Here is a 12,019-nt window from a genome sequence, read left to right on the forward strand (position 1 = left end):
GAGGCAGTTGGCCATCATGTGGTGAAATTCCTTTAAAATTCCACTGCGCTGTCACAGTGACAGTGTGTAGGAGCCTTTTACTCCTATTTCAAGAGAAAGTAACTTGACAGCTCTGTGGCAACTGTTACAGCAGTGGTTGCAGAGGAGAGGAGGGTACATTACTGTGATAATGGGAAACCATAGTGATGTGAACAGGTGGATAACACACTTGTTCACTTGTAATGTGCATTTAAAAACAGTTTGATGTTTGAAGCATTTTATTGAATGCAGCATACAAACAGTCTGCACTCTAAAATCTGCACTCTGCTTCATTAGTACAATTCTGCTCTCCAAGCTGGATAAAGGTAACATCAAAAGGGAAGTCTTAAGATAGATACTACAAATGGCTACAGATGGAAGTTTGATTTTTTTAATTTATTTTTATTCTGAGCAATAAAGTGCATCATGCAGCAGGCATGGAGAGGCCAGGTTAATCAGCAGCAGATGAAAAATATGTATCGGATTCTCATTTCAAATGTGCCCCTCCACAACCTCTATCACCTCCTCTAGGAGCCAGTGCAGCGGAGCTGGTGATTAAGTGCACAGCAACAGGCATTCAGCTGCAGTGTCACATGAAGTATTACACCTCAGAGATGAACATCACCTGGTGTCATGGGTAAGAAATTATATTTATAACACTAATAACACTACTAAGACTGCCACTACAACACTAGCAACAACTACTGCTACTACTACTACTAAGGAGGAAAAGAAGAAGAAAATAACGACAATAACTCCAGTATTTGTAGCAGTGCTAAGGAAGAATGAGAGTATTCTTTTAAGTTTGTCTATAAACGTGCTGACCAACATCTTTTCGGTCAAGTTAAACTGCCGGGAGTGACAAAAACAATAAGCAACATAATGAAACTTGTGATGGCTATTGGCAAGTGTTTTCATTATCCGGGTTATTGCAGTAAAATTGACCTGTTTTGTGACAAAACTCCCACCCTTATCATTTTCTATAAATAAGCAAGGTTTTTCTGCTTTTTTTAAAAGCACTCTGTCGTACCCTGAAGATTAGCCTATAAAATTTGGAGGGAGGAGGAATAGAGTGAGAGAGAGACTGGACAGAAAGAAAGATAGAAAAAATTACAAAAGGAATGAAGAGAAATAGAGAGAGATAGAGGAAGGTGACAGGGTAGTAGAAGCTGTTCTGTTAAAAAATAAACCAGTCTTTGGAGATTGGAGATTAGATTTTTAACATCTCCCGGCTCATTCTGTGTGTGTGTGTGTGTGTGTGTGTGTGTGTGTGTGTGTGTGTCTGTGTCTGTGTGTGTCTGTGTGAGAGAGAGCCACAGATAGCAAGAGAGAGAGAAATTGGTATGTGTGAGAGAGAGCCACAGATAGCAAGAGAGAGAGAGAGAGAAATTGGTATCCCTATGCGTAACATTAGGCAGGCATGTAAACATGATTTTCCATTACCTCCGCAACAGGCATCACCTGCTCACAAACACTACATACACACTAACCTCTCCTCTCTTCTCCTCAGTGAGACTAAACTCTCCCACAGTGACAAGATGATGATTGGAGGAACCCCTGCTATGGCAACCATGGAGGTATTATCATCTCCTGTACAATGCTGAACAGTATATGCCTCTTAGGTGGATCATACATGAGTAATTTCATGACATGACAGACCCTCAAGCAGTGGCATTGTTGCTGAAAAGTCCTCCGAGTGCCTTTGTAGAAGTGATACCAAGGCAACTTTGAGACAAATTAGACAGGGATAGCTAATGAATATTAACATCATACATTTTAAAATTCATTCTACTTAATTATACAGCGCATCTTCCTTTTTGCTTTTTGTCAGAAAGCTTTATAATTGTAATTAGCCGGTACTGTAGATGAATGAACCTTTTTGTAAACCATGAAATAAAGTAGGAATAAACAACCGCACACTGATTAGTTGATGGGTTTGTTAATTAATTGATTCACAGGTGATTGAGCCAGTGGAGAAGGATAAAGGAATGTACTCCATCGTGATCACTGACCGTGAAAACTCACATAAACGTACACTGGACCTCAGTGGTGAAGGTCAGTGTCTTTCTCTCTCTCTCTCTCTCTCTCTGGGTAAAAATGGGAATGGAAACAACACAGTCTCTCTCGTTTATGGAGTTCTTGGCTTCAGTCTGTAGTTTAAGACTTTGAAGCTATACTCCAACCCAAATCTAAACATCTCACTCATCCCCGGATGCTTGGGACTGGCTGTAAAAAGTTTGCAGTACTCCTCTGTCATTTACAGTTTTTTTTGACAAATATTAGATTGGATGTTGCATTATTCCCCACCTCATGTTCTGAAGTTCTGCCAGAAGTAGTGTATTTCTATTTTTACCAAAATATGTTAATTTTGCAGAGCTGCTGCAGTTGTTCATGAAGGAGCGAGCCACAGCCACCTTTAGTTAGGGTTTAGTGTTTTAGTGGAGTATCACTCTAAAAATAAGTAAAAATTAGTATTGTGAAGACTAACAGTGCAATTCTGTTTTTGTCTTTTACAGTATATGAGAAGGCCTTTGCTGAGTTCCAGAAACTCAAGTAAGACTACACTCTCAAATCCCTTTCTTTACTTGTGCCTTTCTGTATATACTTTAGTCAGACTCACTCTGCTAATGATGAATTACTGTTTCTTTCACATTTCAACTTACAATTAGTGCTGTCAAATGATTAAAATATTTAATCGCGATTAATCGTGTTAATGTCATAGTTAACTCGCAATTAATCGCACATTTTTATCTATTCTAAATGTCCCTTGATTTATTTTTGTCCCATTATTTTTTTTTCATTTTAATGCTCTTATCAACATGGAAAAGTGGATCAGCGTCCTTTGTGCAAATGTTTTTTTATTGAAAACAACATTGGCATATACTGTAGTGTTCAATTTCACATTTCTCACTTGGAGCAGTCATTCACAACGTTAACAGGCCTACATGCAGTAGCCACCCATTTAGCTATGGCTGCAGTAAGTTTGTTCTTAGTTGTGTTATCCAGGTGCTTCTGTCTGAAGTCATCCACTGTCACCTGGCTTTGATGAGGGGGTGGAGAATTCGCATCAGCTGTGTGCTTGGCCAAACCAGTGGTATTTCAGACTGGACGACAATGACAAAATACACAGATCACTTTGGTCTTGTCAATGGAACCATTTGGCAACTTTTTAAAAGTAATCTTTCCATTCAGAATCTTATTGGCATCCATTTCGGCGTCTCGCCATCCACTCAACACGTAACGTTAACCTACTACTCTTTGGCCAGCTCGCAAGCCCAAACAAGTGTGTGCGGCGTGCCTGTTGTTTTGTTTCTGGTCTAGCTAGATCTGGTGTGGTGTTGTAGCTTGTTACTAGTTGTTGCAACAGCATGTGAAAAAAACTACAAAGTTTGCTAGGCCAAAAAGAACGTTAGTCTCGCGCTAAAAAAATTCACGGCGTTAAAATGGGTTTGTGTTAACGCCATTAATAACGCGTTTAACCTGAGACCTGGTAGCAAAAAGTTATGTATAATGATTGTCCAGGATACTTTTTGTTCATATACTGAAAACAAAAGTATTCATCTTTGTTTCAAAGCACAACCATTTACCATAAATAGATTTGGTATTTTAACTGAGTCGTTTGATAATATTAGAATATTAAAATGACCTGTACTCGATATTAAGAACGTTAATATAGCAGTAAACAACGATTTGCTATGTAAAGATATGGTGGAGTAATGGCGTCCTTGTCAGACGTTGAGGGCCGTGACAAGGCGTCGGTATTTGACAAGTATACGGTCTGTGAGAGTGTGGAGTCAATCACATTTTCACTTTAATATTTCAAGCATTTTGAGCATAGCCTTTAAAAATGAATGTCAAGTTGTCATTACAAAGACATTGAAAGGTTGTACTGTCTTTCTTAATGTCAAGTTGTCATAACACAAAGATTGTTGTCTTTGTTAAAGTCAAGTTGTCATGACAAAGACATCTTGGAAAATGCTAACTTTGCATTAAAAGTCTCATAATTTACTGAATGACACTTAAAGACAACAGTCACGAACACTTAAAATGACTCATTCATGTTCATGACAGGTGTCTTGTCATAATAATGACCACCCCTTCAAAAAGTGTTATCAAAATGGTAACAATAAGAAATGAAGTTAATTTATATTTTAATCTCCACAAAACCTTTTGCTTACTCGGTCCTGTTAGAGTAAAGCCTGCAGACCCGTTCAGTTAGACAACTTGAGTTGACTTTCAAGTTGACTTTACTACATACACAACTTACTTTACTGACCTCAAGATGCATGGTCCACATGCATCTTGGGTCTTTCTATTGAAATAACTGTATTTCAGTTTATGAATTTGGAACATTTCATTTTGGGTTCTTTGGCTAATTGGGCGAAACCCCACACACTAGGGCTGGGTATTGTTCCAAAATATTTGATACCGGTACAGTTACCAATACTGTGACTTTGATACCCGTTCCTAAACGATACTTTTTTAGATACCAATTTTATAAAACAAAAAGAAATTACATTACATTACACATTACGGCATGCTGCACACTTATTGGCTCACTGACGCTGATGACATTTCCTCCTTAGGTATTAAAGTTGGGTATTGAATGAAGAGGCATTTTTCGATACTTTAGAGTCAGTTCGCTTGGTCCCTAAAAAGTATTGAATTCAGTACCCAGCCCTACCACACACTGAATTTTGCAAATCCATTTAGAAAAATCAATTGAAACACTAAACACTGCATGTGGAGTGGAACATGTCCAAATCCCTTTTCTAATTAGCATACAAAGAGAGACATATAAGCACAATATTTTACAAACACATTGAAACAAGTGACATCCTGTTGCCCTTTTGATTGAGCATCAACATGCCGAGAGGAGAGCAGAGTTCCTCCAGCCATCTGGTCCTGTGGCTGACCTCTGGTCCTCCCATGCTGCTCCGACAGCCCTTACAAAGCAATATCATTTTTTTTTTCATAGAAAAGATTCTGTTAAGTCCCTGGGTAAACTACAGTACTATGTGGTTTGGCACTAAACCCAGAATACCTTGTGGCAAACCATCTGACTACTGCTACTGACCCAAAAATGAAAAAGCTATCATGTGTGTGGTCAGTAAGCAGAGCCAGGTGGTGGAAACAGACCATAACCATATGTGGCTGTACTACATTAAAATACAGGTTATATCCTCAAATCATTATTTGTTGGTTGTTTTAGTTTGAAAGACAAATTAATACTGAAAGATAAATTTTAGGTTACAGTGTTGTACTCATTACTGTATATGATAATTGTACTACAGGTTTTCTGTATGAGAGATTGAGAGACAGACCTCTGACTGTATTTTCTGTGTTTCAGGGCTGAGGCCTATGCTGAGAAGAGTGAGTTTATCCTTCCATTCTCCTTGTTTCTTTGTTTACTACAGTTACCTTTTTCTTAGTAACTTTCTACAGTTACTTAAGTTAAAAAATGATCATTGTTCAGACGTCTCAAAAAAGCATAAAGCCACTGATTGTTTAGTTGTCTTACAGAAAAGTATGACCCAAAGTTCATTATCAATATAATAAGCAATAGGAGTGATTGGTAATATTAGCACTGTGGCTTGTTTCAGACCGTGGTAAGGTGGTGGGAGGACTGCCTGATGTTGTCACTATTATGGAAAAGAAGGTAAGTGCCTAAGTGTATATGATTTAAGTATCTGTAAATTTGTACATGTTTTTCTGAAAAAGTCATCTTTGTTCCTCCTGTAGACCCTGAGTTTAACATGTACAGTGTGTGGGGACCCCAAGCCTCAGGTGTCATGGTTAAAGAATGGAGCAGATGTGGAACCTGACGATCAGGTAAATGCTTCAGCCACACTAACAGAAAAAAAGCACTTCAAACAGGGCCTCGTTCTTTCTTTGGTTTCTACCTGCCACAAACAACTGCTGACTCTTAAAGCTGTTTACTCCCTTCCCAAACAGAGATCCTCCGTAGATGCCCATGATTCATTACCTTATTAATCAACCACTATTGCAATAGTGTGTTTCTAATAACTTGTCTAGTGATACTCAGGGGTTTCCGCACTTAGTACATGTCTACTGGATTTTGCTGTGTTACTCCCGGTGGCTTTTATATATTGCACACTCTTTGGATTCATATGGGTAGCATCCTAAAGCATATTGTACTTTCAAAATGCAATGTACAACCATGACTACAATACCGGTCGCCGTCGGACGAAAACCTTGTATGTCCAAAAGCGTATATTTTCAGAAAATGAAAAAAATGCTAATTTGAACTTCTTTTCTTTGAAAGCTTCTTTTCTCAAGCAAAGTCAGACCAAATCACTTTGTCACTGTTTAAATATCTGTTAAATCCCACAGACGGATGTAGAGTGTGACCAATAGCATTGATTAATGATTTTTTTAATGACAAAACATACAGAGATACAAGGTTTCTGCCCGACAGTGATGATATCACAGTAGATGTTCTTACCAGAGCAAGACATTTTGCCTTTTAAAATTAGATGCAAACCAGGGGTGTCAGACTGGGGGTGGAAAGGGGACCCAGGGCCCTCATGTGGAGAGGGCCCAAAAAGATGCTAGATTGAATAGCTGTGGATGTGGGGAGGGGCCCATAGAGAATGCCTTTCTACATGGCTCAGAATTTTATGCTGTGCCCCTGATGCAAACTAATATCAAGTAATGGAAAAGTAATGTTTGAATAAGAGTTTCAGGGAATACTGGAGGAAATATTGAGGTAGTAAAAAAACAAAGTACTTTCTAAGTAGTGCATGTTTCAATTAAGTTTTAATTAGTACACAACACTGAAACTGATGAAATAAACAAGATCCCCAATGATACACTTTAGTTCCTTGTTAAACTGATTGCAATGCTGGAAGTCTCTATATAGCCTCAATATGTACTGCTGAGGTGATCAGGATTAAGACTTGAGCACCAGTTACAATCCCTCACTGGAGGGATCTGCATACTTTAGGTGAAGTCAGCATTATCAGTACACTTCTGGATCGGTAATGGAACAAATCTACCTCTCATAACTCATTGACCTACTTGCCAACCAGTACAAGTCTACAGCCTATCCCCAGTCAGTGTAGGCTCTTTCAACAGCATCAGCATCCTGCGGCTCTTAACGGCTTTGAAGATTTAAGTTTGAGAAACCGCGGTCCAGGTGGAATATGTGTTGAAGTTTGCCCTCTTCTTTATTCATTCCCTCACCTGCTAATAATCTGTCTAAAACAAGAACAGATGTCCTTGGTGATGTGTTTTCCAAACCTCAGGAGTTTGTCTCCTCTACCTCGCTACCACAGAGGATACTGAAGATATTAACAGAAAAACAAACAGAAATATATACAGATCTGGATAAACTCAGAGCAGGAATAGGTGTTACTCTAAAACTATACAGGTTTAAATAGAGGCGTGTTGGAGCAGGTGGTAAATACCAGGAATAATCATGTTTTCACAAAACCATAATTACCTAATTTCATGATTTTTTTTTTTAATACAGGAGCTACCTTTCATCAGTCAAACAAAAGAGAAACTAGCAACCCACAGATTAGCCTGCACTGGTCTAATAAATGAATGCAATTATCTAAGACCATATAACATGTTAATTAAAAAAGGCCATCAATTGCAAACATCTGTTTTAGGTCTGTTTGATTTTTAGGCCAGTAGAATTTTTTTTTAATTTCTCAAAATAAAAGGCAACTATTTCTCTTAATAGCAATTTAATTAGCATGCTACAAGTGCCACTCCATAAAATGTACTAATGCCCAGACGTTGCAAATGAGTGGGCAGGTACTGCATGAGAGAGGGAAATTAAAATACTGTATTTTCGTCAGCAGCGCTCACATGGTGCAAGTCAGAATACAAGTTCTCTATGTTGTCTCAGGTGTCTGAAGAATATCTACACAAGTGTACTTCAACTCTAAAGGCTTTAAAAATCACAACATTTTGTGGTCTCAAGAAGTACGGATGGAATATGTTTTTATTGTCATTTAATCCAATCATATTATGGTTGATCTAACAGGCCTCAGCAGATATGAATAGACAACAGACTGGAATAGATAATTTGTCCTCATGTCCACCAAGCCCATCAAGCAGTGCTCAGCATTTGCTAAAGCTTGGTGGTAATCAAAGCTTATGCTGTTGCTCTGAGTAAAAGATACATTGATTTTGAAGTAAAACTCAAAGTGACAGGAGTTTTAAATGTTAAATCATGCTAAACTCCCTGTGGTGGCTTTCTCACTTCCTTAACCTTTGATTTCGTATTTCAGTACGTGGTCTCCCTGGACCAGGGCAAATTTGCCAGTCTGACGATCAAAGGTGTTTCCATGGAGGATTCTGGCAGATATACCATGATTGTCCAGAACAAATACGGAGGGGAGTCTGTGGATATAGTGGTGAGTGTCACTGCTGTGTGCCACATATGACTGGATTTACTCAGAGCCATGGAGTTTTTTCTGACCATCTGTGGCACAAATCTTATCTTTTCATTGGGGCCCAACAGTGAGATATTTTTGTGATCACACTTGTGTGTAACAAGGGGTGGTAACAGAGCTGATATTTGACCTTGTGATTTTTGTCTGACCCTGATTTGACAGTTTCTTTTCTTTTTTTTTTTTTTTTTTTTTTTAAGATTTTTTTTTTTTGTGGGCAAAATGAAAAGACATGAAAGGGGAGAGAGAAGGGGAATGACATGCAGCAAAGGGCTGCAGGTCGGAGTCATCTACTGAGCTATCCCGGCCACGTGACTTGACAGTTTTAACATGAAAAGATTAACATGACAAAATAATGCAGAATCCTGACCTAGCATATTCTTTACCTAAGACTCAAAATGATGTGCTTAAATGCTAGAAAGTTTGCATGAAATGTTTAGCCCTTTCAAACTCTTTACATACATACAGTAGAGTAAATACATGTATGGGAAATGTTTACATAATACTAACATTATGTCTTATTCTGTCTCTCTCTCTCTCTCTCGCTCTCTCTCTCTCTCGCTCTCCAGGTCAGTGTGTACCGTCATGGAGAGAAAATCCCTGAAGCAAAACCAACTCTGACCCCTAAAATAATGATCCCTCCTAAACTTCCCATTGAGATCCCTCAGCCCAAGACTCAGTCTGCCCCTAGCCCCGCCCAGTCCACTCCGAGCCCCTCCACTCCTAGCCCCGCCCCTCCTAAGGCCGGAAGAGCAGTGAAGAGTCCCACTCCTACCAGGAGGAAGTAGAAAGCATGACAATCATAAATGAGGAAGAAACATATTCACATGTAAACCAGACAAGCTTTCATTGGTATTCTCTAGCTGGACAAATATTAAAATCCTTAAATGAAATGGAACTAACACACTTGGCGTTAAATTAGAGAGTCAAGAAAACCCTGATAGCTAAAGTAAAATTAAGCGATTATAGTAAGCAAAAAAAAATGCTATTGTGATATCTCTCTATGAAAACAAAAAAACAACCCTGAAATGACTAAAATATAAAACTAGTTCACATCTGAACAAGACTTAATTAGAAATGACTAATGTAATTGAAATTAAACTTGAATAAAGCTGAAATTTCATTAAAACTATTGCTGGAAAAGGACTGAAATTTGTTTTTAAACTGATCCTGGAATGTAAGTAAAGCAGAACAATTAAACTAGTAGTTTTCACTGACAGCTCTGTGTACAAGAGAAAAAAAAACCATAAACTCTAATGATCTGACTTAAATAGAGGCGAAATCAATACATATACTATAATTAAAAAGACTGTTATAGAGTATATTGTTGGTCACCAACATGGAGACATGTGGTCAGAACGCTTCAGCCCCTCAAAGCTTTACTCCCGGTCTCAAAACAGATTCTCACATCATACAACATAACAACTTGATACTTTAGGAACAATGGCTTTGATATGACCTCATCAGCATGCTGCTGAAAAGACATTTTTCATTGATGCCTGCATTTTTCATGGTGTGCAACATATTGTGCTTCATGAGGCCGTTGGCAGAATGTCTTAATTCCCCCTCACACACCCTCACCACCACCCTTTGAAGACGGTGCAAAGCCAATTTGTGGCCCTGTGGTGAGAGAGGTGGGCCCACTCTGCCCACTTGGGGGGGGGGGAGAGCGGGCGATCAATAGCTTGGCTCGGCCTCACGGTCATTGTTTTATACATGAAAGATTTAATTTACATGTTTTGGAAAATCTCTCCCCTATAATGCTTTCTGCAGGATGTTTATGCACAAAACAAGCTTAGTATTGCTCCAAGTCCAAGTCACTGCTATGTCTAACGAGATGAATGCTGGAACGCTATTTAGTTTTTACTCCAGCAATAATGCTAACTTTCACAAAGAACATGTTAACACAGGAACAGAGAGAAATAGCTTGGGCTGTAGAAAGCCATTATTATGCTCCCACCTCTGTCAACTGATGGCTGCAAAACACCGTCCTCCATCACCATGGTGAGATATTGAACATGCTGACGATCAGCTGGCAGTGAATCACCACTTAGTAAACCAGAGCCATGGAGCAGTACTGTCACACTAACACTGCCACCACTGAAAACTGTCATAACTGATTTCTGCTTAATACTGACTCTGACTGTTAGCACAATTTTCCTTTTTCTTTTTTAAATCTACATTTATTCTACCTTACACCTAAATATCCATTATGTACAACCCTCCTGGTCATCAGCCAACAGCAATGCTATAAGATGTCAGTCCGATTAAAAAAAGTGCAGGAAGTAGTGATGGCAGAGCTGATGAAAAGATGGCTGATGAGATTTGTGGATCATTAAAGCTGATGAGAGGAGAAGAGCAGACGGAGATGAGAGAGGGAGGGGAGGAGGGTAACTTCATTGTTTTTGTGTTTGCTGTTGCTAATAAAAGAAAGCGATTACACTTTGCTAAGCCTGTTTCTGTCACAGAGGGAGAGAGACGGAGAACAAGAGGCAGGTTGTGAGAGAACTGGAGTAATGGAGAGACTGAAAGAGAGAAAGTGAGACTGCGAGATTGCTGTTGTTTTGCGTTACTTTCGCTTCTGATGAGTCTGCTCTGGCGGTATGAGATTGTCAACAAGTTGAGAATGAGTTGACTGATTGAATGAAATGCAGAGACATAAGAGTGATGTGTGTGTGTGTGTGTGTGTGTGTGTGTGTGTGTGTGTGTGTGTGTTTTATTTTTATTGCTGTTGTGTTTTTTGGTCATGAAGACAAATCTCATGTCATAAATTGTGTGTAAGTCTGAAAGGAAGAAACAGACTGAGACAATGCACATGTGAGAAATGAATGTAGATATTTTGGTGTTGCGTGGCAATAAAGGACTTCTGAAGAGCCACAGGAAGAGGACGAGACTTGTGTGAGCGGGGGGGGCGAAATAGAGAGAGGGATCTGAATCATTTTGATGTTTCACTGATCATCTGCTGTGAGATCATTTTCCTGACTTTTTAATTAATTTTCACATTTTTAATCAGCATAATTACTGAGAATCCAAATGTTACCATGACAACCAAATTTTAATTTCAATAAACTTGAAAAAACGGGACTCATCTCTGTGAGACACTCAGATAGCCTGTGCACTCACAGACACACAAATAGATGCATACATACAGACACATCTACTGCACGCACACACACACACACACACACACACACACACACACACACACACACACACACACACATATATGACTGCTATCTAAATGGAATAGCTAGCCAGTACTGATAGCATGAAATTGTGTTTCCAAATATAACACCGTGTCATTGGAGCGTGTGGTTGTGTGGAGAAAGACTCCAGAATATGTGCTCTTCTACAGTCCTCCACATGGGGGCACTATGTAAACATGCACACACACTCAGACACTGTTACTCACTTTTGGGCACATGCACACACTTGCACGTGCACACACAAGGATAGACAGGCCTGTTCTAATTAAAGCAGTGCTGTTTAAACAATGAGATACACTTGGAGCAGAGACATTTTGTGGGTGTGCATTGACACAGTCATGTTTTAAAATACTGCTATGATGCACACAT

The 12,019-nt window shown here is 39.1% G+C and overlaps 1 protein-coding gene across 1 annotated transcript in view; it reads left to right on the plus strand.

Moving 5' to 3' along the window:
* The window catches only part of myom2b (myomesin 2b), a 36,623-nt gene extending 25,734 nt beyond the window's left edge, over nt 1-10,889 (plus strand). The window contains exons 31-39 of the mRNA XM_028588458.1: nt 550-655; nt 1,529-1,595; nt 1,977-2,073; nt 2,535-2,571; nt 5,369-5,391; nt 5,622-5,677; nt 5,761-5,850; nt 8,283-8,408; nt 9,014-10,889. Coding sequence (XP_028444259.1) covers nt 550-655; nt 1,529-1,595; nt 1,977-2,073; nt 2,535-2,571; nt 5,369-5,391; nt 5,622-5,677; nt 5,761-5,850; nt 8,283-8,408; nt 9,014-9,232 — 821 coding nt within the window. The 3' untranslated portion in view covers nt 9,233-10,889. The remainder of the gene's footprint in view (nt 1-549; nt 656-1,528; nt 1,596-1,976; nt 2,074-2,534; nt 2,572-5,368; nt 5,392-5,621; nt 5,678-5,760; nt 5,851-8,282; nt 8,409-9,013) is intronic.
* Nucleotides 10,890-12,019: the final 1,130 nt, after the last annotated feature.

Source organism: Perca flavescens, chromosome 1 (assembly GCF_004354835.1).
Source record: "Perca flavescens isolate YP-PL-M2 chromosome 1, PFLA_1.0, whole genome shotgun sequence".
NCBI lineage: Eukaryota > Metazoa > Chordata > Actinopteri > Perciformes > Percidae > Perca > Perca flavescens.